General features: G+C 36.8%; 3 protein-coding genes across 4 annotated transcripts; 1 reads left to right on the top strand and 2 right to left on the bottom strand.

The window, feature by feature from the left end:
• Positions 1 to 1,169: 1,169 nt before the first annotated feature.
• Positions 1,170 to 3,596, top strand: LOC137720414 (uncharacterized). The gene is made up of 5 exons (XM_068459484.2): positions 1,170 to 1,804; positions 1,916 to 2,227; positions 2,323 to 2,674; positions 2,800 to 2,913; positions 3,027 to 3,596. The coding sequence occupies exons 1-5, from the start codon at positions 1,460 to 1,462 to the stop codon at positions 3,140 to 3,142; spliced, it is 1,239 nt and encodes a 412-aa protein (XP_068315585.2). The 5' UTR covers positions 1,170 to 1,459; the 3' UTR covers positions 3,143 to 3,596.
• Positions 3,597 to 8,369: 4,773 nt separating this feature from the next.
• On the bottom strand, positions 8,370 to 10,345 carry LOC137720480 (uncharacterized). Its single transcript, XM_068459554.2, has 2 exons — positions 9,735 to 10,345; positions 8,370 to 8,867 (listed from the first exon to the last, which is right to left on the bottom strand). Exons 1-2 carry the CDS (start codon positions 10,072 to 10,074, stop codon positions 8,587 to 8,589), a joined length of 621 nt encoding a protein of 206 aa, XP_068315655.2. The 5' UTR covers positions 10,075 to 10,345; the 3' UTR covers positions 8,370 to 8,586.
• A 754-nt stretch (positions 10,346 to 11,099) lies between these two features.
• Positions 11,100 to 26,566, bottom strand: LOC137721497 (protein DETOXIFICATION 35). Of its 2 annotated transcripts, none has more exons than XM_068460593.2 (8): positions 26,203 to 26,566; positions 16,549 to 17,174; positions 16,253 to 16,309; positions 15,893 to 16,131; positions 15,686 to 15,804; positions 15,482 to 15,568; positions 15,296 to 15,397; positions 11,100 to 11,443 (listed from the first exon to the last, which is right to left on the bottom strand). In XM_068460593.2, exons 1-7 carry the CDS (start codon positions 26,503 to 26,505, stop codon positions 15,320 to 15,322), a joined length of 1,509 nt encoding a protein of 502 aa, XP_068316694.2. In that variant the 5' UTR covers positions 26,506 to 26,566; the 3' UTR covers positions 11,100 to 11,443; positions 15,296 to 15,319. The 2 variants fall into 2 exon arrangements, with proteins under 2 accessions (XP_068316694.2, XP_088550593.1); XM_088694467.1 differs by having other exon boundaries at positions 11,304 to 11,443; positions 15,686 to 15,795; positions 26,203 to 26,547.
• Between the last annotated feature and the right edge of the window lie 863 nt (positions 26,567 to 27,429).

Genomic DNA, 27,429 nt, shown 5'->3' with positions numbered 1-27,429 from the left:
TCAATTTTAAATATAAAAAATTACAATAATTTTTTAAATATAAAAAATCACAATGAGGATCCTTCGACAAAGAGTGAGGCGAATTGGAACAAGACAATGCCAATTGGACAAAATTTGAAAACCCAGTCGCTTAATTGCAAAGAATAAGAATCTCGACGGTGGGAATGCTTGAGAACATAAGCAGTAAAAGACACCCACAAATCTCTGCGGACTCTCCTCCGTTCCAACAAACAACCCATTATATAAGGACAACCTTATCCACTCTCACTGGCACTTTGTATTACTATTATGTGTGAACTTGACATGCCATGAACGTAGAGCTTTGAATTAGTTATCTAATTAAACAACTAACGTTACGTAAGTGTGTGATGTTCATACGAAAATTAAGAATCATTGTTAATTATGGTACAAATAATGAATTTGAATACAATACATATATGTATTTAATATAATCATCGTCTCGACGGTTAGACGGTAATTGCATTTTTAGATTTCATTTTCAATTTACATCCCTAAATCAATCACCAAAGTTGAGTGTCTCCGAAGAGACATATAATGATTGCATTGAAGACATGTAAACTGTTAGTAGCACTGAAAAAATCTCATTATACATTCCAAACTTTTTATATTAGGAAAAAAAATACATTTATGAGGAGTGTAAAATGAGATTTTTGGAATGCCAATAACATTTCACAAAGACATATATCAAAATGAATTAAATATGACTGTTAGATGATTGTTATATTAAATACATGTAAGTGTTTTTACTGGTTCCACAATAACATCACTCAAGTCAAAATAGTTTTTGCACTCTTTTTTCTTCCTCCTGGTTTTTCTAATCACTCAATTAATTAAATTGCAAAAATTATGACAGATTCAAGAAAAAAATAGTACAAAAAAAAAAAAAAAAAAAACGAAAGTTCAAAAATCACTATACGTATAGCTCGTGAGTTATTATTATTATTTTTTTTTGAAAACTTAGTGCGCGAGTTTGCATAGAAGGACAAACGTCTCCAACCAATGGCCCAGCCTTCCTGTTGTTTGCACAATCCCAGCCTGCCCCAACCTTCCCTCTCTCAATTTTCATAATTTCAAATTTATATAATTGTTTTTAATTTTTTGAATTGTCCCAAATAGACCCTGAAACCTTAATAAAGGCAGCTTGTCTTCCACATCGCCCTCAACCCCCCATCCCATTCCCTTCCCTTTACTCTCTCTCTCTCTCTCTCTCTCTTGTTTCTCTCTCTACACTTGTGTTTTTGGGGGTCCCAGACCCTCCCAGCCTGCAAACCCCAGCAAACTCAACTGGCCTCTCATTATTAAATCTTCTCCAAGCAGCAACACTCTCTCACTCCCAACTCAATCCATCTCCTCTCTCTCTTCATCCCTCTCTCTCTCTCTCTCTCTCTCTCTTCATCCTTTTCTCTCTAGCCTCATCCATTTATACGCTCCAGTCCGTATGACTCAGTCCCAGGACGATCCCGGGTTCTATCTCCCCTCCCACTTCCTCACGGACGACGTCGTGCTCCACAACAACATGGACGACAGCAACAGCTTCCGCGGAAACTGTCTCGAACCCCGCGCCAGATTCCCCACCGAGTTCCCATACGAGTCCGACTCGTCCGACTCCAACTGGGCCCTGAGTTCCCCTGTCGAGTCCGTGGTGGGCTCCTCCGAGACCGAGGGCGGCAGCAGCAGCGACGAGGAGGACTTCCTCGCCGGCCTGACTCGCCGCCTTGGCCAGTCCTCGCTGCAGCCGGCTCACCAGACCCAGAAGCTATCCGTCCCCGAAGAGAAACCCGAGGTAACGATTTCAGCTTGCATCATCAGATTTATTTTCTGTTATACTGTTACTGTTCCTGTTTAAGATATGGGAATTTCGAAACGCTGACCGAGTTTTACTGTATTGACTCAGTGGGTCATGTCCGGGTCTCCCCAGTCAATTCTGAGCGGAGTCGGGAGCTGGTCGAGCAACGGAAGCCCGACGGGCCCGTCTTCCCAGGTGCCGTCGCCACCGACGACGCCGTTTGGAGCTCAGGACGACACCTGGGAGCTGATTTACGCTGCAGCGGGGCAGGTTGCGCGGTTGAAGATGACTAACAGCCTTGGTGGAGCAACTGAGTTCAGCGGCAACCACGGCCGCCGCGGACTTATGGGTCCACCTCGGATCCCCAGTCCTCCCCAACACTCTGCTCCCGGTCTCTGCTCCAACCGGAGCTTCCCTCAGGTAGAAGTCGTAAAGCCCATTTCATGTCGAGCAAAACAGAGCTTTTTGATATGCTTGTGTTGTGGTCTGACAAGGGTGTTTTCGGTATTTTTCAGTTTCACCATGTGAGGCAGGAGAACCAAGTAAATCATCTTCCTTGGTCAGCTCAGCCACAGCAGCAACCTCAGCAGCAGCACCAGCAGATCCAAACCAGAGGAAGAAACACTGCAGGTTACGAGAGATGCGGGCATGGTGTTAATTTGCCCCAATCAGCATGGCCGCCGCTGCAAGTCCAACACCACCACCAGCACCACCATCAAAATCAACAGGGACAGCACCACAATAACGCCGCCGTGCGTCCCGTTTTGCCTAACGGTTCCAACATCAAGAGGGAATGCGCTGGCACCGGCGTTTTCTTGCCTCGCAGATATACAAACCCTGCCCCTCCTGAACCTCGCAAGAAACCAGGTACTAATTTGTAATTTTGGATTTCGACCATTTTGGTCTTTTTTTTTTTTTTTTTTTTTTTTTTAAATTAAAATTACTTCGGGTCTTTATTTTGACATATTATGTTTGATTTTGCTATCAAATAGGCAGTCCAACTGTTCTACTGCCGGCCAAGGTTGTTCACGCACTGAACCTGAGCTTCAAGGACATGAACCGCCACGCTCCGCCGCGTTTCAACGCCGCTTTGACGCCAGACCACGGTAATTAAGTTCACAGTTCAATCCTTCTACTTCTGAAAACTTTGTGTTTCAGATCTATAACTCTGTTTATGTTGGTTCCTTAAAATAACAATTTCTGCAATTGGATTCTGCAGAGGCACTGGCGGCACGAAGATACGCACTCCTGGCTCAGCAAAGACTTGAATTAAAGGCAGCGGCCGAGGGGCCGGTAAATCTTGAACTGCGCCTCCCCCAGGAGTGGACCTACTGATTTAGTTTCAACTCCAAAGGGGCAAAAAGGGAATAAAAAAGAAGAAGATTATATAGAAATTAGGGTTTTCCGATTAGGGTTTTATGAAGGTGGTATTTTGGGTTTTTAATTATTTAATTAAGGAGATTCAAGAATGTGAGATTAGATTAGGAGCAATAAGAAAGATATCCAGGTTTTATTTGGAAGGGTGCTGCTGCGGCTTCTTTGGGGAGCTAGCTTTTAGGTCAAGGAAGATGATAAATTACTAGGAAAGATGTGTTCTTTTGTGTTGTAATAATTTGGGTTTAATTAATTTAATTTGTTCCAAATCCAAAGTTTGATTAGGGGAGAATCAGTGTTTAATTCTGCATTAGGGTAATTTAATTTCTGGTTTGTAAGTGAAATTTCACTACCCCTTTCTCTTGGGATGTAAGATTCTACTAATAAGTAATAAAAATTAGTAGTTTTCTGTCAAGTTCTGTTTATTCTTCTGGATTCTGTAATGATTTGTTTAATTGTGTTTAAGGGATTTGTTTAGTGGTGTATTAGGTTAATTAATTTAGTCAAATCTAAAAGACTGTTCTTAACCGGATTCTTTTTACCAAGTTATTCTTATCAAATAATTCGGTTATTTGAAATTTAATTTAACGATAAAAATTATTATATTTTTAAAATTAGACTCAAATTTTAGAAGTTCGGACTAATTGATGAGAAGAACTTGACGGAAGGATCCTTTCCGAAAACCACTTCACAGATTGCAGTTGTTTTCCGAAAAGCAACACTCAGCTGAACATGGTTGGGGCCCTCCTAGAGCTGTACTATATGGTTGGTTACAGTTGGTAGCACATTACAATACTAATTCTTTACAACTCTATTTCAGTAAAAAAAAACTGCTCGGCGGGAAGTGATTTTTGCACGTTCATTCTTTTTTCAACATTAAGAACTGAAATGAATTTAAGTGTTTGTTTGAAATATCCATGAGCCTGTATAAAGAGAAAAACAAACGATGAAAAAAAGTGTTCGGAAAATATCTACCATATTTTCTCTCCTCGTTTCGATGATGCAGACTCATCGATCTAATTGTTATTGTTCGATTGTTATGGTAACCGACTATTATTCAATTTAATGGCAAAATGTAAATATAAAATAGATCAAGTGTTTTTCACTAACATTATCGGTTGTCGGGCGACTAAATCTGTGCGCGTTGGAGCTAAAGGTTGCACACTTTGGCATTGCCAAAATTTTTAAATAATGGAGTCATGATTTCGAAAAAACATAAATTCAGGGACCATTTCGTCGAGCACTTGACGTTCACTTGTCGATTCCTACCGACAAAAGCTTACACCAACGTATGTCGACAATTACTATGATCAATAGAGCCTTGTTAAAGACGGTTGTAGGAAACTGCCAACTAATGTTGAAGACTAACAAGCTTGTTAACTGAAGCATTTCATCAAGCACTCGGTTCACACAATAAAGGTAGTCGCACACAAGAAGAGAGAAACGGAAAATAAAGATGTTAAAATAAAACAGAATTAGGAGGAAGAAGTTATGACTTAATTCGCCGTAACCATTTACAGGGGTCAAAATATAAATACACAGTCAATTATACATGATAATTTTGGAGTTGTTGAGATCATAGACAACCAATGACTCTATATTGACTCCATTACAGTTGCACGCACGAGTGAAGGCCTAATGCGTGCCGGCCATTGGGAAGACACAATGGACGATATGTGCCTACCATTCTGCCATAAATATCTTTGGAATTTAAATCGCTATACACCAAGTCAAATATATTCACGGAGCTGTGTTTTTAGCTTCAGCGTGAAGGTTTGAACTTTTTGCCGTACGTTGCTATCCTCATTTTTTGATTTCCTTGGACCCACACGATTTCCCTGCGTCTCTCTCACTCTCCTCCTCCATCCTCCACCATTTTCCCCTCCATGTTTGTTGGTAAATTAACACAAGCCATGCCTTCACAAAGAAGAAAAACTAACATGTATTCGGGAAGTTCAACGGCATTTCAAGCTTATCACGTATTATTTAGTGTTTTAATTAGTCTATATAGTGATCATATAATTTGTTCAGAAATCATCTTGGTGCATGTGTTGCATGCTAATTCTTTATTTTATTTTTTTTTATTTATGAAGATTTAAATGGAGTAGATATTATTTCCTTGTCATATTTATGTTTTCGGACTTAAATTAGTGCCATACATTATGTCATATTCAACCAATAATAAAACCTGATCAATGATTTAAATTTTTGGTCTAACAACATAAATGTCTTATACTGCTATAGTTCATGATAAAACTAAACATAACAAATTGTACGACGAGATAACATTTTGCAGTACCATGAATTATGGAACATTATGGTTATATGTTTTCTTTAGTGAAAAGTGAAAGGTAAAGCCTGCCTCCAGGCGGTTCAAATTTAGACCCACTAGCTTCATATCATAAAGTGAATTAGCAGCTTGATTGGTTCATAAAATTTCACCCTTGCGTTTGCACAGTTTTGAACTGAAATGTCTCTGTGAATCTTTCCGGTCTCCGGAAAGGTGGACTGTCATGGCGAAGCCACCAGTTGGTCTTTTTTTTGAAAAAACAAAAAAATTTATAAACAAACTATTGTCATGCCCATACCTTGTATGACAAGATCCAATGCTCCCTTTTTCCTCTTAAACCTAATTTTGTTGATTAAAACAGTGAAAGGGCTTGGCTGTTTTTACTTTACCTTAACCTAACCTATCATTAAACAAAAACAAAAATATATAATTAACTTAACTAACCAACTCTTTTACATGTCACGACTGTCGTTAATGTAAGCAAATCAAAGGAGTCGCCAAGCTGGCTCAACTACTCACAAATCTCTACTTTTTTTTCTCCCTTTTTTAGCCCCCTCTTACTTGGTCGAATAGTTTTGTCGGCTCAAGTTTTCGGTAGTTAGGCGAGCGTGACAACAACATTTTCCAAAATACCTGATCTTTGAGACATATCTATCCCAACTCCGTGCCTTCCCAGTAGAGGTAGAGAATCTAGAGATGAATGTGTAAAAGAAGGCAATATAATGATAATGATTTTATTTTATTTTATTTTTTTTCAAATCAAAAGAGCGATTGAATTAATAAAAAATGAAGAACTTCTAACCATCTAGTTATCCTAGAATAAACATAAACCAATTAGATGGAAAAAAAGAGGCTAGAGAGTTATTTGATGAGTCAACTATTCCCTTGTATTATGATTTCATCTAATTTTATGAGCGTCTCACTCAGTGTGAAAGTTTATCTAATTAGACAACTTTATCAAATATTTTATATGGAGTAAGACAGTTTGTATTTGCATACTCAACCTTTGTGTTTCTACACAACCAAATGAAAATTAAGAAATTGTGAAACTTAAAAGAATTTTTTAAGTGTAACTGTAACACCGACTTACTCCGGCACATATTATAATGAGTTATATAGTAGCAATTATCAAATAAATGACTTAGGTTATCATAAGTAGGGGGAGGTCATAAGTCAGAGAGCACAATTGGACCTTGGTGTGCTTTAATTTAGTAGAGTCTTTTGATGAGAAAGCCTTGTTTGCTCTCTAAGAAAAAATAAAAATAAAAAGAAATTAATTTCGTGACTTTGCCCAGCAACCAACCAAGCCTATCAAGCGTCATGCGATTAGAAGGGACTGTCATGTCAGCACATGGTCTGGCCCATATCCAGCCGTCAATCACGTTGTGATGGGTCCAACTTTGGGCCCGATCAGCGCCCTGGATTTGTTTATACTTTAATTTCCGTTGATGACAGTTATTATTAACGGTTGCTTCAAAGACACACATACCTTGCTTTATCACAATCATTATAATTTTTTAAAGGGTGTGCTATCCGCACATCCCAAATTACTTCTCATATACCCCTTGTTAATTTTTGTCCGTTGATATTCTTCAACTTATCCGATCCGACGACCGAAAATTGAAAAGGTGTGTGAGAAGTAAAATTGAGTGTATGGATATCAAACCTTTTTTTAATACATACGTTTCTCTAATTCAATGATCGTTAAATCGAGAAATTTTTTAGTATGACAGTCTCATCGTCACGACGTAGACACTAAATTATCAAACAATGGCACGAGCGATGAGTGGCGCGTTACTTGCTAATCATGTTTGTCGATATTTGCTTTATCTTGAATAATGAACGTTTGGCATAAATATCCAAGGGTTTTTTTATTTTGGGGTAATTTGGGCACATAAAGATGATAACAAAGATACTTTTGGGTTTTATTGCATAGGCCCAATGGGCTATGACTTTGGGTTTGTTTTGTTGATCATAGGGCTTTTGAAAAAAAAAAAAAAAAAAAAGGAAAAACTTGATATAAGTTCAATTTTTTTAGCCCATAGTAGGAATAGTCCAATTTATTAAAATAATTCTAATTCTTTAAATTTAATTATTTAATTATCAATAATTATCTATTCAATGATAAGATTTATTATAAAAATCAAATTTCTTCCTAATTATCTCTTTGATTATTTCTTTTTCTTTTTTATTATTTCTTGTTCTTCCCCCTGCTTTAAACCCCATTTATAGATTTTATTTTTAATTTTTATAATCAACCTATATCACAGGTTAATTATTTTTATGTATCTATATGACAAATTTTTTTTTATAATCAACGTGTCACAAATTAATGTGTCTTGCTTGTAGGTATATTATGTTTTTTTCCTACTTTTTAGTTAGGTTTCATATCTCGCTTACATGTATAATATATATTCATATATTTGTTACTTGAGTTAAGGTAGAATGTTTTGTAGATAATTTATATTAGTATATTAGTTTTTGTTGTTGTAAGATATTAATTAGATTTTTTGGAATTGAAAAATGCATAATATTAGAAGATTTTTAATATTTAAAAAAAATATAAAATGAGTATAAAAGAAATAAAAACATGGAATTAGATAATTGAACTCACTCTTAAAACCATCTATGTTTTTAGACCCAGATCTAAAAGCCCCCATAAAAAAACTAGCAAGCGTCTGTTTGAACTTGTAAAACCATCCTGCTCATAAGCACTTGCTATAAGCGTTCTACGTGATCAAACAATTATAAAATTTGGATGACCAATTTTACGTGGATGATCTTTCAATGTGAACCTAAAATGTGTGAACAAGTTCTGATCGTTGAAATGCATTATAAACAATAAGGACCCAAAATGGATAACAGAAACAAAGCCAGAATTCCTAAGACAAAGCCGAATGTGTAAAACTCAGACATAAACAATCACATTTCTACAAGAAGAAATAATAACAATGCGGGTCAAATGGCCAAGGAGGCAACATATATAGAATCAAAGTCATAAGGAAAAAACAGATGGTTCAAATTCTGCAGAATTAAACACATAACGGACTTCCATCGAACCACATATCGTAATTGACAGCTTATTTATTTATCCATAAGATCAGTATGATACGCATCACTTCCATTTCTTGAACTTGCCTCCACCGTGCTTGCCGAACTTGCCTTTCTTATGCTTCCCGAATTTCCCCTGCTTGAACTTGCCATGCTTCCCGCCATGTGATGCAAAGCCGTGACCAACATTGTGAGCACCATAACCGCCAGGAAGCATACCATGAGAACCATAAGAACCGTGAGAACCTTGGCCATGCTGACCACCTTGAGTGAGATGGTGAACACCTGCAGCAGCTGCAGCAGCGGCTGCACCACCAGCCAGCAACGTCCCTACGCCATGGTGTCCTGCAGAGATAAAATAGCACAAGCACTCAGAATCAAACTGACACATGAAGACATGTAGAGAAATAAACTACGAAACTTTGAGAGTACAGAGAACAGCTCCACAAGCTAAGAAAACTTTAAATCCAAGTACAATTACAACCCTAATCAGCTGATAATCACAAGGCCTAAGTAATCGTAAGAGGAGACTAGACATACGACTGTGAGCACTTCATATGACTAGATGGACATTTATGCACTAAGATCATTCCGACATTATAGTTCCAAGGAACTTAAGACTCGATTGTTAAAAATGCACTATAAAAACGCTGCCAATGAACTAGTTAAGCACTGTAAAGCTACCAATCCAAGACACTAAACGAATCCCTTTCAAATGACACATTTCAAATTCTCATTTCAAAGTCTCTCCAACGTACTGCATATTTTTGTAGCGCATTCAACAAATTTAGCCCGAGTTCCATCGAAATTTAAAGTCCTTCGTCCAATCACACCATACAACAACAACAACAACAACAAAACCTTTTCCTACTAAGTAGGGTCGGCTGTATGAATCCTAAAACGCTATTGTGCTTAGTTCCACCATAAAGAAGAAAATTCTTTGATAACAAAAAATAGGGTGTTGTGTTTCTACTCGTGCCTCCCGGGTTGGGGTAATTTGAAACTTGATTCTCTTTTGCAGATCATAACATATTAAATTACAAATTAATAAAACATGCATACTAGGGTAACAAAATCATGTGTTATACGTCTCGCAATATATAAAGCACATCAGATCCAAAACTGTGGTAATTAATTTCCACCAATATTTCACCGATTAATCCATCAATTCACATAAAAATTCATACGAGATCGGGAAAAAAATAGAATTACCAGATGAGCCCTGATGGCCAGGCTGAGGATACCCAGACGGTGGGTACCCCTGTTGAGGCGGGTATCCTTGGGGAGGATATCCCTGCTGCGGCGGGTACCCTTGCGGTGGATATCCACCCTGCTGGGGCGGGTAACCTTGTGGAGGGTAGCCGCCCTGCTGGGGAGGATAGCCACCCTGCTGGGGCGGGTAGCCGCCTTGCTGGGGAGGGTAGCCGCCGTGCTGGGAAGGGTACCCATGCTGAGGCGGGTAAGAACCTCCTCCGAGTCCGTGTGCAAGTTGACTAAAAAGCCCCTTGTCTGCTGCTTCGTCTTCGTGCTGCTTGTCCTTCCCACCGCCCATTTTTTTGTTCAGTAGAAAACCAAATGAAGAGGAAGAAATAAAGATCTGAGATGCTGGGGAGATGGAGTAGCGTCCCCTCCAATTTTATATGGGTTATCGTTTTTGCTATATTGATGGGACGCGGTCTCTCCGCGCCTTCCTAAACTGGTCGTGATCGGACGCGGCAAATATCTTCTCCACGCGTCGGCTCCCTTTTACTTGGGCCATGCGGTCCATTATCCATACATACCCATCATCTTTTTGTCTTTCTCTACATAAGAATTGAGCTAAAAATTCAGGTGCTTGAAATTTCTCAAACAGCTAAAGTTATTAAAACTTTTAATAGAGTCTTATATTTTTAATTGCTGGATTAAATTTCAAAGGTTTGGATTTCGTGCTCAGTTAGCTCAGGTAAAAGGGATCCGAAGAGGATGCCCTTCCCTCTACATACGCAATAATTTTGTCAAGTCACCCACTTACAAAAATCACAATGAACTTGATTTTTACTAATTTTTATAGGTACTAAAACTGAAACGCAAATCACGTGATGTATTATTTTATGTATTGATATGTTAATTTTTAAATTTATTAATAAAATATTTATTATAATTTGAATGAAATAATAACTTCACGTGAACGTATTTCAAGTACACTAACAAATTAGTTACTTTCTTACCTTAAAGATTGAATCAAGAGAGAATCAAGAGAAAAAAGAAATAAGAAAATTAAAAAACGTGCAAAAAGAGAATATCGTTATCCAAAACACATATATCTCTCCACTTTTTTCTTATATATTTACTCATCAAACCTATAATTTGTCGGAAAAATGACTTCAATGCATAAGTGAGGAGAGTTGACAAATGACTCCAATCCACTTGTTCGGGAACGTTTTTCACTATTATTAACAGTTGTCAACAAATTATAATAAAAATGTATTTATATTATTTTTCTTGTAGATTTTTAAAGGACTAATGAATTGATGCTTGAATTTGGATTAACATACTGATTTTCTTTTTAGGTTGATACCAAATTCAACCCAAACAATTAGAACACAACAAAATGAATTCATATATTTAAGAAATGATGAAACTCAGGCAGCTCTTTAGTAATGAATTACAGTAAAAAAAATTCAGCGGCATGGAATTTATACATAATTTCGTGTTTTATTCAAATTCTTAAAAACTCAGTAAATATACTTTTTTGTTGTGAAAATACGAGAGCTGGATGATCACTTCCACTTCTTGAACTTGCCACCCCCTGCCGTGGTGCTTTCCATGGTGCTGCACCCCCATGTACTGATAATGACCCCCATGACCATGAGCCACATGGTGAGCTCCGTAAGCAGCCGCCGGACTCCCACTCACCATCGCCGGCCCTACGATGTAGTGCCCTGAACGAATAGAGAAACACCACGTACAATTGAATAAACACTTATTACATATAAATCCTCTCCACTAATTAACTCAAATCTTCTGAAATGATGGACTGCTGTGGCGAAACCACTAACTGGTCCAATTTTTTAAAGAAAAGAATAATTAACTCAAATCTGTTAGTCATGCTACATTTTTCTGTAATACATGAAAATAAAAATATGACTTTAACCTCTGAAACTCTTTTCTTTTTTTTTTTACTTAAAACTCCACATAATTTAATTTTCTAACTGAACTTAGTGATTAGGCTCCACCTAAACAAATTTCTTAATTAAGTTTTTTTATATATTTTTTTAATCAAATTTCTTAATTAAGTTTGACTTTACACAATTTGTATTTCTAGATGCCTAAATACACCCCCAATTACTTATTTGTTATCTACATTAATTATATGGATATTATGTAAATTAATGTCATGAAATATTTTTCAAACTAAACAAACTGAAATGGAGAATTAATGATTCTAAAAAATAAAAAATAAATGTATATACTACTGGTGTGACATCCCACATCGTTCAGGGGAGTGATCCTTATATGTATATTCTCATCTCTACCTAGCACGAGGCCTTTTGGGAGCTCACTGGCTTCAGGTTCTATGGGAACTCCGAAGTTAAGCGAGTAGCGCGCAAGAGCATTCTTAGGATGGGTGACCCATCGGGAAGTTCTCGTGTGAGTTCCCAAAAACAAAACCGTGAGGGCGTGGTTGGGGCCCAAAGTGGACAATATTGTGCTACGGTAGAGTCGGGCTCGAAAAGTGGTCTCGCCCGGGCCGGGATGTGACAATTTGGTATCAGAGCCTAACCCTGGTCACGTGTGTGCCGACGAGGACGTCGGGCCCCTAAGGGGGGTGGATTGTGACATCCCACATCGTCCAGGGGAGTGATCCTTATATGTATATTCTCATCTCTACCTAGCATGAGGCCTTTTGGGAGTTCACTGGCTTCGGGTTCCATGGGAACTCCGAAGTTAAGCGAGTAGCGCGCGAGAGCATTCTCAGGATGGGTGACCCATCGGAAAGTTTTCGTGTGAGTTCCCAAAAACAAAACCGTGAGGGCGTGGTTGGGGCCCAAAGCGGACAATATTGTGCTACGGTGGAGTCGGGCCCGGGAAGTGGTCTCGCCCGTACCGAGATGTGACAACTGACCAGCGGATAAAACTTAAGCTGGTATTAGGAAGACTAATTTACCTGAGTTACCCACAATACTTTTGGTCTTCCACATCTATTTATATATTATGAAAATAATACATTATTATTTTCTTCGATAATCATAGGTAAATAAAAAAAAATTATAGTATTTCATTGATATTTTCCATGAAATATTGTAATAATTTTGTATTGAAAAGATATCTAAGTAACAATTCCAAATATAAGTGAATTAATTTATATTTTAGTTTACCTACTTAGAATATTGTAAAACAATTTTCACACTTACATATATAATAAGGAGTAGGTACGTTAATAGTTTACCTATTTACATATATAATAAGGAGTAGGTAAATTAATTTATATGTAAAACGATTCCATTGAACAATACTAAATGATATAGTTATTATATATGGAAATGCATTAGATATTTGAAAATTTTAAAAACAAATACTAAAAAAACGTAGGCATCGTTAGTTTGTTTTTTAATGATTTGATTAGAGCCAAAATTCAAGTGTGGGTGAGAAACAGTTTAGAAGGGATGTGGCATATGTTGTATATAAATTGTAATAGTAGGTTACTTGTATTCTTACATCGTAGTTTATTTGAATTTTTGGTTTTTGTTGGATTATATATAGGTAGGTTTTTGTCCAGAAAATATGAGTTGAATGTGTCTATCTGTAATGAACTCTACATGATATGACAAGTAATATAAAACTTCATGCCAATTATATTTCATTAAATATTAATTGAATACATTACATTACATAACGCATGTGACATTAAGATATGATACAATTATGTTGTAAGTCTAACATTACTCATATGCAGACCTAAAATGAAAAGTAAAAGATTCAATTTAATCATGATTTCCGTGAGAATAATACCTAGTACTTATTTTTTCACATTAGGGAGGCATACGTAATCATAATTTTAGAGTACCAATAAGTTCATCTTTCTTTTGGGGAGGATTTTATTTTTTAAATTGATGAAGTATCCAAACCAAATGTTTATTTGATTGTAAGGAGGCCTCTCCAAATAGTATGTGATGTTATCTTTCTGGATTAAACTTGATCGTAGTAAAATTAAATGAGCAAATTGATTCATGACATTATCTTTTTGCAAAGCAGTAAAAATATTTGCATTCAAAATGTTGGAACCAAATTTGCGGACATCCGCAGATGGAGGCGAGAACTAAATTGGAATTGTCCATGATCACCAGCTGAGGGGAGAATGAGGTTGATTGGGGGTGTGGTTGAATCCGGAAAGAATAGCATGAACCATTCTTGATGAATGACCTATGACAGGGTGAGGAGATGAGTTCTCCATGAATGTGTCTATGCCTAGACGGCAGTATGGGATCTCTATTAGGGATAAACAGAACACGTGTATTGTGGTTTTGTAGAAGGAAATATGTGAATGTATGTGGATATCTATGATAGTCTTGTAGAGAATAAAGTGATCATCCCATATAAATACCCAAGCTAGTGTATTTATAGGGGTGTGGTTGATTGGGGGTGTGGTTGATTGGGGAGAATGAGGTTGATTGGGGGTGTGGTTGAATCCGGAAAGAATAGCATGAACCATTCTTGATGAATGACCTATGATAGGGTGAGGAGATGAGTTCTCCATGAATGTGTCTATGCCTAGACGGCAGTATGGGATCTCTATTAGGGATAAACAGAACACGTGTATTGTGGTTTTGTAGAAGGAAATATGTGAATGTATGTGGATATCTATGATAGTCTTGTAGAGAATAAAGTGATCATCCCATATAAATACCCAAGCTAGTGTATTTATAGGGATCTTGAGTCCTTGTAGGAGAGTAATCTTCATCCAAGGGAGACTATCTAGGAGAAAATCTAGGATAAGATACCTAATCTTACTAGAATATTGATGCTGCCTAATCCCTAAGATATCCTAATTTGACTTTAATTAGGGTTTCCTTACTTGAAAGACAAGTAATATCTTTAATGAGCTTAAGCCTAGTTGAAAGACAAGTAATATATTTAATGAGCTTAAGCCTAGTCTGTCTGACTTCGCTTGGTATTCTGACTTTGTTTAACTAATGCTAGTCCGATATGACTAAGGCTAGTCCGATCTGACTAAGGCTAGTCCAAACTGACTAAGATGTCTATAAAAGTAACCTGTTCTGATCCACATCAGGCCTCTCAACTTGTTTGCCTAAACATCACGCACTATAACCATTCTGGTCTTTCTTGCCACCTAAGGTGCCACATGTCTTGGGTCCAGAAAATTATGGTCCTCCAAAAGCTAACTGATCTAAGAGTTACAAAATTGAATGAGGCGATGCATTGAAGGAGTAGGAGTCTCTCCCCACCTATTCCCATCCCCTTCCCTCCCTTCCTCTCATGTATTGTTTTTTGTCTTATTGTCTCTATAAAAAAAATCAATATAAGATGTTGACGTGGCTAAACTATAACTGTTCAAATAAGAGGGGAGGGAAAGGGAGAGAGATTAGGATGAGAGATAATCCTCTTCCTGCATTGAAAGAGGGGATGCGCTGGGGGTTCTTGGAAGTGATGCTCTCTTTCACCGTCGCAATTAAGTTTTGTGGGTGTTTTGGGCACCCTTTAAACGAGAAATGATGAGTTAATCTCGCCTAATCTATCATTTACTTGCAGAAAAAAAGTGGATATTTACATACCTCAACTAAACTGAATTTTTTTTTTTATATAATTTCAGCTACATTCTCAGTTTTGATGTCTTGCCCACCCCACTTCCGAACGCGATTTGTTGCTTGCTCCACCTGCAATTTGATTTCAATATGAATAAACAATGAAATGCGGAAACGAAAGTTGGAGAGATTCGCAATAAGCTATTGACTAATTACCTCTGTGTTCCAGTTGGTTTTGTAAAGTATAATTAGCAGAAGTATGGTTTGGAGAGCGGTTCCACATATCATGCCTCCCCAAAGGCCCTACAATATCAGTCAACTAACTCATCAAATACTTGGAAATTAAACTATTTACAGTCGTTGTTGGAGTTGCCAAATTAACTTGGGCATCATTGAAAGAAAAAATATATATAAATTTACCATGACTCCCAAATTTGCAACATGGCAAAGAAGGTATCCAAGAGGAAGTCCAAAAATGTAGTAACAACCCAAGTTTATATAAGCTACCATTGCCTGCCATCCACCTCCAACTGCAACACCTTCACAAAAAAGAAAGCATGACATCATAATACGCGCGCACAACACTTTTGAATATGCATAAAACATAGTGACTTTTCAAATTAATACCTGATATTACTGGTTGGACACTGTTAAGCAACATAGTTATACCAAGAAGGTAAGCTAGTTTAGTGACTGCTTGTTGCAGCTCCTTGTCACTTGTATAAAGTACGGCGAAATCGTCTCTAGTTATTAAAATAAGAACCATGAAAAGAATCCCAAGTACAAGAGATTGAAATATTGTAACATAGACAGAGTATTTGGCTGCTCTGGGACGTCCTAATCCAAGCTCATTAGAGACACGAACACTGCAGAATAAAAAAACAAATTATTATTGTCACTTCAAAATAATTTCAAAGAAGGATCACCAAAAAATGTTTTAAAGAAGCGTGTGGTAATATTCAGAGAACTATTAGTCCAATGTTTCACCTTATTGCGGCGTTTATTCCAACGAACAAGATTCCTTCCCATCCATTGATGCTCATGCTAAGGAAATCCAAAAGAGGGAAAAAAAGAGAGGAGGGAATACTGTTAGAAATAATCACAAGCTAAATTATAGTGTACCATAAAAAGGCGAAAGACTTAATCAGTAAATACGTCACTATGTCATATGTTTTAGTTCTCCAACATAACAACGCGTTATTAAACTGGAATGTAGTCACAGTAATGTACTTGGTATAGAAAAGTCTTCTCCCTAAAAGGTTGAGTTTTAAGATCCAAATTACCAGATAGAAAGAGAGCCAACGGCTATAACTGCATTAGAAAGATGTCCTGTGAGAATGATAATACTCATCATGTACCAAATTTCCAGGCAGAGCATCACAGCAGAGGCAAGGGAAAGTCTTACAAATGCCCAAATCTCCTTGAATGCCAGCCATGAAAATCCAGTCCAACCTTCCTTACACCAACCCATAACATACACAACTTGAGTAATTGCCATCCCCCATCTCGTGACGGTAAATGACACAGCTGCCCCCGTTGTGCCCCAATCGAACACATAGATGAAGAGCCCTAGCATTCCTATCTCTACGATCAAACCCAAAACAGCAATCCATGCCAGCACCTTCACCTTCCTCTGAGACTGGAGGAACTTCTGAGTTGGGAAAATTACAGCAAGTGAGAACAGATGGGGGATTATTTGGAGTGTGAATTTTCCGGCTAGATTAGCTATGTCGTCTTCTTGGCCCAACCACTTTAGAATCGGCGTGGCAAAGATGTAGGTCGGCAAGATGAAGATGCTGGTTACAAATAGGATTATACATGAGCGCTGCATGTAGATTCCAAGCATATGAACTTGTCCAGCACCAAATGCTTGTCCACATAGGGTCTCCAGAGCACTCCCCATCCCAAGCTGCAATTCATCATAATTAGGACATTGATCGTCTCACAACATAACATATATATCATATCCTAGTATAAAATTTTAAATGTATCAGAATATTTGACAACGTTTGGCCTCTAGAGCACTCTCTATTCCAAACAATATGTACAATATGTTTCAACAAAACGTACCTGATTAGTACAATAATTTTGATGGACAATTTGACAATGTAATATGTTAGATACGAAGGAAGTTGAGGTTCTACTATGATAAAATCAATTGACAATATGAAAAGTGACTATAGACGGTGCCATCATAGGCTCACAGTGGTCACCTGACCACTATGGACTTCACATGTTTTTTTTTCCATTTAGTTAGATTATATTTCATAAAAATTGTATTAATAATGTACAATATGTTGTAAAAACTATATGGTGTATGCTAACATCCCACATGCATTAGTATACCAACATGCATTTGGAAAAACGTGAAAAGAATAGTGATATATTTGTTGTTATGTAATATTGTCAAAAGTAGTCATCATATCATTTATAGATGTTCTCATGAGAGTAGCTCTATAAATAGAGTGATCCGTGTGTTATCAAAATACACACTGCGAAAGAAAGAATCAAATAAATAATATTAGTATATTTCCCTCTCTCTCTTTATCTGCCATCCTTTGTGTTATAGCTACTAAAGTTATAGTGTGATATTTTGCACCCGTTTCGCTCCTGTCTTTAGCAAAGGTTATTTCTCTAACTTTTGCCTATTTATAACATGTTATCAGCACGATTCTCTAACCCTAAACAATTATCATCTCCATCCGCCGAAAATGTTTCCTCCTAGGATTTTATTGTTTTTCTTCTTCCTTTGCCTCACCTGCTAGATATACCCTTGTGAAGAACTATTTGCACCATGCTTGCTTCTCGTTCTTGATTTAACAATTACTTATATATTTGATTTCTTGTTTGGTGTAGTTCTTGATTACTAACTCAATATTTATTTATGTTAATTTTACTGCGATCAAAGATGGTGCGGTATCATCGCCCATCTTGGACTACATATTTAATTTTACTGCAATTTTAGGTGGTGCGGTATAATCGTCCACCCTGCATATTTAAATTTGCCTGCTATTTAATTTTACTACAATTTTAGATGGTATGGTATAATCGTCCACCATTCTCTGCATATTTAAATTTGCCTGCTATTTAATTTTACAGCAATTTTAGATGGTGCGGTATAATCGTCCACCTTGCATATTTAAATTTGCCTGCTATTTAATTTTACTACAATTTTAGATGGTATGGTATAATCGTCCACCCTTCTTTGCATATTTAAATTTTCTTGCAGTTTGAGTGGTGTGAAATAATCACTCATCCTATACTTACTTCAATGAGAATGGTGCGGTACAATCGCCATTCTCATTAATCATGTAAATCTCGAGCTTGAAGTTTCAAGTGCTTATCATTTTGGATTCCTCCAGGAATACATATTATTGCAAGTTCTTAAACATATCATTTTTCTTTCAGAAAAGAAAATGACTAACTTGGAAAAACTTGATTTTGTTGCCTTGGACCATTACTAGGAAGAACTACCTTACCTAGGTAGTGTCCAAGATCCATCTGGAGGCAGGAAATCTTGGAGAAACCATTAGGGAGGAAAATAGTGCATCCTCTCAAGATTGGGCGAAGGTCATGATCTTTATTCGTCACCACCTTGATGAAGGACTAAAGAGCGAGTATCTAACGGTTGAAGATCCATTAACTCTCTGGAAGGCATTGAGAAACAGATACAATCACCATAAAACGGTGATTCTTCCAAGAGCTTGTTATGAGTGGACTCACCTAAGTATCTAGGATTTTAAGTCAGTGGCTGAGTACAATTCTGTGATATTCAGAATTAGATCCCAGATGAAGCTTTGTGGGGAAACCATTACTGATGATGATATGCTGGAAAAGATTATCAGCACCTTTGATGCCTCCAACATGCTATTGCAACACCAATATAGAGAGCAAGGCTTCACTGAATACAACAAGTTGATATCTGTGCTCTTAGTAGCTGAACAAAACAATGAGCTACTGATGAAGAGTCATCAGTCCCGACCTACTGGATCGGCACCATTCGTAGAAATGAATGCTGCTTCCCTTGAAAGGAACACCACATCATCTCGTGGCAATAATTACAAACGAGGATGTGGCCACAAGTGAAGCTGGTGGAACGGGAAGGGTAAGAATCATGGTGTCTAGTTTCACAACCAGGTTCTAAGGCATAATTCAGGTCCGAGCTTCAAGAATGCAAACTGCCACAAAGGCAAAGCTTATATGAACAACGTTCATAGAAACTCTGAAGGAGCTTTCCATAAGTGTGGTGGCAATGAGCACTGGGCGCGTACCTATCGTACCTCAAAACAGCTAGTGGATCTATATCAAGCCTCCCTCAAAGAAAAGGGTGTCGAGATTAATTTCCTCAACCAGGCTGGACCAATGGATATACCTGATCCAGTGCTCAACTTATCAGGGTAGTTGAACACAACCCACTTAGATGTTTCAGACTTCATTATGGAAAAAGGGAATGAAGTGTACCGGTCCGATTGAATCATTTATGTTTGATGTATCTTTTATTCTGAACTTGTAGTTTAAAACTTGCATTTCAATTCAATAAAAGTGGCATTTCAATTTCCCTTTTATTATGAATAAGTTGTTTTTAACTATGATCCCTTTTACTCAGAAAGCTTGGATAAAAACTGTGGTTATTCTGAAAACATGAGAAATGGCGGAGATATTTATCTTGCAGACAACGCAACCACGCATACAATACTTCATGATCGAAAGTATTTCTAAAGCTTAATGCTTACAAAAGTAAAGGTAACAACAATATCAGGCCAATCAGATGTAATTGAAGGATCAGGGAAAACCCAGATTATGTTACCAAATGGAACAATATTGTTCATACAAAATACGTTGTATACTACTCAATGTATTGGAAATTTGTTGAGTTTCAAAGACATATGTTTAAATGGATACCATTTTGAAACGAAAAATGCAGAAAATGTGGAGTATCTATGCATGATACCTAGAAGAGTATATTGGAGAAGTTGCGTGGTTTGTCGAGTGGATTATATTATACATACCTAAAAACAGTTGAATCATATATTGTCATGAACCAGAAGTTCATTAATTCAAAAATTTACATGCTTTGACATGATCGTCTGGGCCATCTAGGATCCACCATGATACGTATGATCATTACCAACTCTAATGGACATCCATTATTGAGCAGACACATTGCTATCTCAAATGATAACCCTTGCCAGGCTTGTTCTTAAGGAAAGCTGGTAATTAGGCCATCACAACTAAAGGTTGATGCTGAATCCCCATCATTTTTGCAAAGAATTGAAGGAGATATTTGTGGGCTTATTCAACCATCTTGTAGACCATTTCAATATTTTATGGTTTTGGTTGATGCATCTACTTGATGGTCACATGTTTGTCTGTTGTCTACTCGAAATGTAGCTTTTGTGAGACTTCTTACTCATATAATTAAGTTACGAGCATAGTTCTCAAATTACCCCATTAAGTCAATCCGACTTGATAACTCTGGTGAATTTACGTCCCAAACCTTTGATGATTACTGCATGACATTGGGCATTGATGTTGAAAACCATGTTCTTCATGTCTATACTCACAATGGTTTAGCAGAAGCGTTGATCAAGCAGCTTCAGTTAATAACCCACACTCTGCTCATGAAAGAAAAATTGCCAAGTTCTACATGGGGACATGCCATTTTACATGCTGCATTATTGGTTTGATTGAGACCTATAGCCAACCACCAATACTTATCAGTACAACTCATGTTTGGGCATTAGCCAAACATTTCACATTTACGAGTTTTTGGTTGTGCTGTTTATGTACCTATTGCACCGCCACAACGCACTAAAATGAGACCTCAGCATTTATCATTAGATATTTGGAACCCTTGACAGGTGATATATTTACAGATAGTTTTGCAGATTGTTATTTTGATGAGACAGTCTTTCTGTCATTAGGAGGAGAAAAGACCGTTCTAGAAGAACGGCAAGAGCTGACATGGGTTGTTCCCACCTTATTTCATTTTGATCCACGAAGCACTCAATGTGAAAAGGATCTTTCACCTTCAAAGTATTGCTAATCAAATGCCAGATGCATTTAATGATGCTTCAAAAGTGACAAAGTCATATATACCAGCTGCAAATGCCCTTGTAAGAATGGATGTCCTTGTTTGACAAGATAAAGTGGCAGTGAATGAATTATCTGGTGCACACTTGAAGTGTGGCAGACCCCCAAATTCAAGAGATTCAGCCCATCGGAAGAGAAAGACGAAGGCACAACTGAATCCAAATGAAATCACTCAAGAAAAGAAAATGAATGATAAATCCCCAGTTCATGATTCTGAAAAAGAAAATGTCCTTAATGAGACACATGTCCCTGAAGAGATAGAAGTGCATGAAAGCAAAGAAATCTTCATAAATTATGCATGTAGTAACGAATTGTGGGATTGAAATGAAATAATCATCGACGACATGTTCACATTCTTAGTAGCCAATGAAATCATATTAAGCGATGATATTGAACCCCCTATGTTGATGAATGTAAATAGAGACAAGATTGACCTAAATGGAAAGATGCAATCCAGGCATAATTAAATTCCTTGGAAAGGCGAAATATTTTTGGACTGATAGTCCAAACCCTGCCTGATGTAAATCCCGTGGGTTACAAATAGGTATTTATAAGAAAGCGCAATGAGAAAAACAAGATTGCAGGATATAAAGCATGACTCGTTGCACAAGGTTTTTCACAAAGACCTGGAATTGATTATGAGGATACATGCTCTCATATAATGGACACAATTACGTTCTGTTACTTAATAAGTTTAGTGGTTTCAGAAAAACTTGACATGCGACTTGTGGATGTTATCAATGCGTATCTATATGGAGAATTAGATACTGACATAAATATGAAAGTTCCAGAAGGACTTAAGTTACCTGAAACGATTGACAAACCACGAGGTATGCTCTCAATCAAATTGAGGCAATCATTGTATGGGCTAAAACAATCTGGACGAATGTGGTATAATCGTCTCAGTGAGTATTTGATCAAAAAAGGATATATCAACAATGTCATTTGCCTTTGTGTGTTCAATAAGAAATCCAATTTTAGATTTGCTATAATGGCAATATATGTCGATGATATAAACCTAGTTGGAACTCATGAATAACTCAATAAACCTGTTAAATATCTGAAAAGCGAATTTGAAATGAAAGACTTTGGGAAAATAAAATATTGTCTCGACCTGCAGATCGAGCATTGTGCTAGTGGAATTTTGGTCCGCCAATCAGCTTATATTGAAAAAATCCTGAAGCGATTTGGAATGGACAAAGCTTATCCACTTAGCACACCAATGATCGTTCATTCTTTGGACATTAAGAAAGATCCATTCCGTCCAAAAGATGATGATGAAATGGTCCTTGGTCCAGAAGTACCATATCCGAGTGTAATATGTGTTTTTATTGTATTTAGCACATTGTACTTGACCAGATATAGCTTTTTCAGTTAACCTGTTTGCAAGGTATAGCTCTGCTCCAACAATTCGCCATTAGAAATGAATCAAAGATGTTTTGCAATACCTTTGTGAGACAACAGACATGGGCCTCTTCTACTTAAAGAAATCCACAAATGACCAGATCCTTATGGTACTTTTGGACCAAGGACCAAAGACCATTTCATCATCTTCTTTTGGACAGAATGGATCTTTCTTAATGTCCAAATAACGAACAACCATTGGTGTGCTAAGTGGATAAGCCTTGTCCATTCCAAATCGCTTTAGAATTTTTTCAATATAAGCTGATTGGTGGACCAAAATTCCACTAGCACAATGCTCGATCTGCAGGTCGAGATAATATTTTATTTTTCCAAGGTCTTTCATTTCAAATTTACTTTTCAGATATTCAACAGTTTTATTGAGCTCTTCAGGAGTTCCAACTAGGTTCATATCATCGACATATACTGCCACTATAGCAAATCTAAAATTAGATTTCTTAATGAACACATAAGGGCAAATGACATCACTAAGATGATTATACCACATTCGTCCAGATTGTTTTAGCCCATACAATGATCGCCTCAATTTGATTGAGAGCATACCTCGTGGTTTGTTAGTCATTTCGGGCAACTTAAGTCATTCTGGAACTTTCATATTTATGTCAGTATCTAATTCTCCATATAGATACGTGGTGATGACATCCATAAGTCGTTTGTCAAGTTTTTCTGAAACCACTAAACTTATTAAGTAACGGAAAGTAATTGTGCCCATTACAAGAGAGTATGTATCCTCATAATCAATTCCAGGTCTTTGTGAAAAACCTTGTGCAATGAGTCATGCTTTATATCTTGCAATCTCGTTTTTCTCATTGCGCTTTCTTGTGAATACCCATTTGTAACCCACGGGATTTATATCAGGCAAGGTTTGGACTATCAGTCCAAAAACACTTCGCCTTTCCAAGGAATTTAATTCTGCCTGGATTGCATCTTTCCATTTAGGCCAATCTTGTCTCTATTTGCATTCATGAACATAGCGGGGCTCAATATCATCGCTTAATATGATTTCACTGGCTACTAAGAATGCGAACATGTCGTCTATGATTATTTCATTTCAATCCCACAATTCGTTAGTGCATGCATAATTTGTGGAGATTTCTTTGCTTTCATGCACTTTTGTCTCTTCAGGGACACGTGTCTCATCAAGGACATTTTCTTTTCCAGAATCGTGAATTGGGGATTTAGCATTCATTTCTTTTCTTGAATGATTTCATTTGGATTCAGCTGTGCCCTCGTCTTTCTCTTTCGAGGGACTGGATCTCTTGAAGTTGGGGGTCTACCACACTTCAGGCGTGCACCAGATGATTCATTCGCTGTCACTTTATTTTGTCAAACAGGGACATCCATTCTTACAGGTGCATTTGCAGCTGGTATATGTGACTTTGTCACTTTTGAAGCATCATTAAATGCATCTGGCATTTGATTAGCAATACTTTGAAGGTGAACGATCCCTTTCACCTCATTTTCACATTGAGTGCTTTGTGGATCAAAATGAGATAAGGTGGGAACAACCCATGTCATCTCTTGCCATTCTTCTGGAGCGGTCTTTTCTCCCCCTAATGACTGGAAGATTGTCTCATCAAAATGACAATCCGCAAAATGATTTGTAAATATATCACCTGTCAAGGGTTCCAAATATCTAATGATATCACATGTTATTTGTGGTTTAAGTTTTGTTTGATATGTTCATTGCACATTGCAATACTGCTACTATTTTGGAGGTTTTTGTGTGCAAGTCCATTGTTTGGCTTATGTGTGGTTTTATTAAACTAAAGTAGGTGCAGGTCCAATGTTCTTTCGAAAGATTTCTAATAGCTTGGTTTGACAAGTGCAAGTCTATATTAACTTAGTCTTTTCTTTATCGAAATTATAATAATAATACTATTAAATTAGTCTTGTTATTTTTATTCCAGCTGCTTGTGCTTGAAGTTGATGTAGTTGCACTTGCTTATGAAGCTGGTAATGGTGAATTTTATCTCAAGTATATCGTATAAATTATCCCTCTGTTATGTTTTCTCATGGGTTCCTAACTTGTGTTACTCTACCATTCAGCTAATGACAAGAATATATTGTATATTTTGTCCCTCTATTGTGCACAACACATTGAGCAAGGAGCTTTGCATTGGTAAGTTTGATTGTACATGGACGAATAGTTTGATTATGTCTATGCTAGACATGAGCAAGGAGCATTGTGTAAGCAATTTTGATTCCCCAATAAGTTGCAACTGTCGTCATTAATACAATTTGATCAAGTTGTGAGAAAATTTTTATGTTTGAGGATTTTCTTTGTATTCTTGAGGACAACTAATTAATCCCAGAGTTGAATATCTTTTAATTATTATTGCGTAACTTATTGTACCTTCTTTCATTCATTTTGATTTGCATTTTATTAAGGGATTAAAGAGTAGCTTTCAAATGGCAGGTGGTCTGAGATGTTGATTGCAAGGTTTGGAATATCTTTTACTATATGCTTGATTACATGAATACATGCTTTATCATCCAACATGCAAGTGAAATTCAAGTCTGACCATATGCTTGATTACGTGATTACATGCTTTCTTGTTGACAAATGGTTAAGTTTTCATTGTTTAGTGTAACTATGGTGTTAATTGCAGCCCATCCCCATTTTCTAACAGATTGTTGTGTTAAAGTATCTTCAATTGAATGTATCTTTTTCATGATGTAGTGTGAATCAGTGCAGCTCCATAATGTTATTACTTATAGAAAGATTCCTAGCTACAATTTGATTGTTTCGGTTTTAAGGATGCTTTTTCTTATGTTGTCATATATAATAATTACCATTTGTATTATTTTTGATAGATATTATTGCAAAACTATTGCTAAACTGATACTGAGGAATGGGAGTATGATATGATTATTGTATAATATAATACTTTGTATAACCATTGTACATATACATATTACTAATCAAAGCAGCATTATTAGAAATTATTTTGTGTGTTTTCAAGCATTTATTTTTTTTATAAATTAAAATTCTCTCCCGACAAAGCTAATTTTGTCGGTAAACTAAGGCAGTGCCGACAAAATATCTTTTCCGATGAACACATCTTGTTGGTAAAACGGTGCATTTTGTAGGCTTAAAAATCATTTTCTGACAGAAATTTTTGTTGGGGTTTAAGAATGCTGACGAAATATGTTTTGTCGGGAAAGAACCACTTCATAGCCGACAAAATGTTGAATTTTGTCGGCTAGAGTCTTGCAAGACATGCTTTGCGCGACAAAATGGCCGACAAATTTTTTCATCGTGAAAGAGTCTTTACCGACAAATTTTGACTTTTGCCGATAAATTTATTTTGTCTGTAAAGTCAAAATTTCTAGTAGTGATGCGTGTGCCAATGAAAGGAGTTAAGGAAAAGAATGTTAAGAAAGGAAAAGAATGCGAAGAAAGGAAAAGAGTTAAGTACCATGACTCCAAAAGAGAATATGGAGATGACGGTGAGCGAAATGGAGATGGCAGAGAGCTCAATAGTTCCGAGATGACCAGCAAAGAGCACAACAACTGCGGTATTTCCATACATACACATCATAGTGATCACAGTCGAACCGGCTATTTGCCACAGCTTCACTGTCTCTATCCAAAACATACGCCGGAATGCATCAAAGCTCCTCACCGGTGCATAATCTTCATTGGTGCCTTCATAAAGAAGTGGCTTATTGCTCAACTCAACGTCACCGTCACCGGCTGTGTGGAGCAGCGGCTTCTCCATTAAGTTAAGAGCAAGCTATAATTAAATATGAGAGTTTGGGACCTTGACCTTAATATATGTTATCGAAAAGAAATGCCCTTAATATTTTATAGACTTCCGTGTGCAGCATGGGCTTCTCCACTAAGTTTGGTAGTACAAGATTTTGTTTGAAAGGTAGTTAGGTACCAATGCCCTTAATCGTTAAATTGTTGTTAGATGGAGCTTCTCCATTAAGTTGGGTTTGAAAGTTTGGTACCTTCTTATAAACTTCTTTTCGAAATGCATTTAAAATGATTGAAATCGTTTTTAGTAAAAATGTTTTTGAAACTGATCCTTAAAAATTCAAGTGGATTCTGGAAAAACACTTGAAGTGTTTTATACAAGAAGCATAACCGGTGTTTTTTCAGAAAGCATTTGAAGTGATTTTGGAACCCAAAATCAATTTCATAAAAAACGCTCTCAATCATTTAAAAAACACTTCAAAACAAGCCATAAATATGATTTATAGTATCCCAATGGTTTTCTTTACTGGTCTCATGGTGTTCAAAGTCACACACATGCATATGCACGGATCATGATCAAATTATTAAATTATATAATGCGGCAGGAGAAAAACTAAATTTGATTTGGGATAGAGAGAGTACTATTGAGACCACATTCTGTAAATCATGTGACGTCGTTATTAATAATTGAATTATTATTAAGTGTTGATTAACGTGCTTATTTTTTATTGGTGACACGTCACATAGTTTACAAATTTAGTCTAAAAAATTAGTTTACTTAGCATTACTCATTGAAGAGATTTTTCAGTATGCAAAAAGCATTAGATGGAACACCACATGTTATTCTAAAATTGAAGATTTTTTTTTTTCAAATGTCTCTCCAATTATATTATGATATGTGGTGTCTCGTCCTGTATTCCAGGCACACTGAGAAATCTCTCTA

The sequence above is a fragment of the Pyrus communis genome, chromosome 1, assembly GCF_041283825.1.
Source record: "Pyrus communis isolate YQ-2024b chromosome 1, ASM4128382v1, whole genome shotgun sequence".
NCBI classification, from domain to species: Eukaryota; Viridiplantae; Streptophyta; class Magnoliopsida; order Rosales; family Rosaceae; genus Pyrus; species Pyrus communis.
This window is presented reverse-complemented; position numbering and strand designations above follow the sequence as displayed.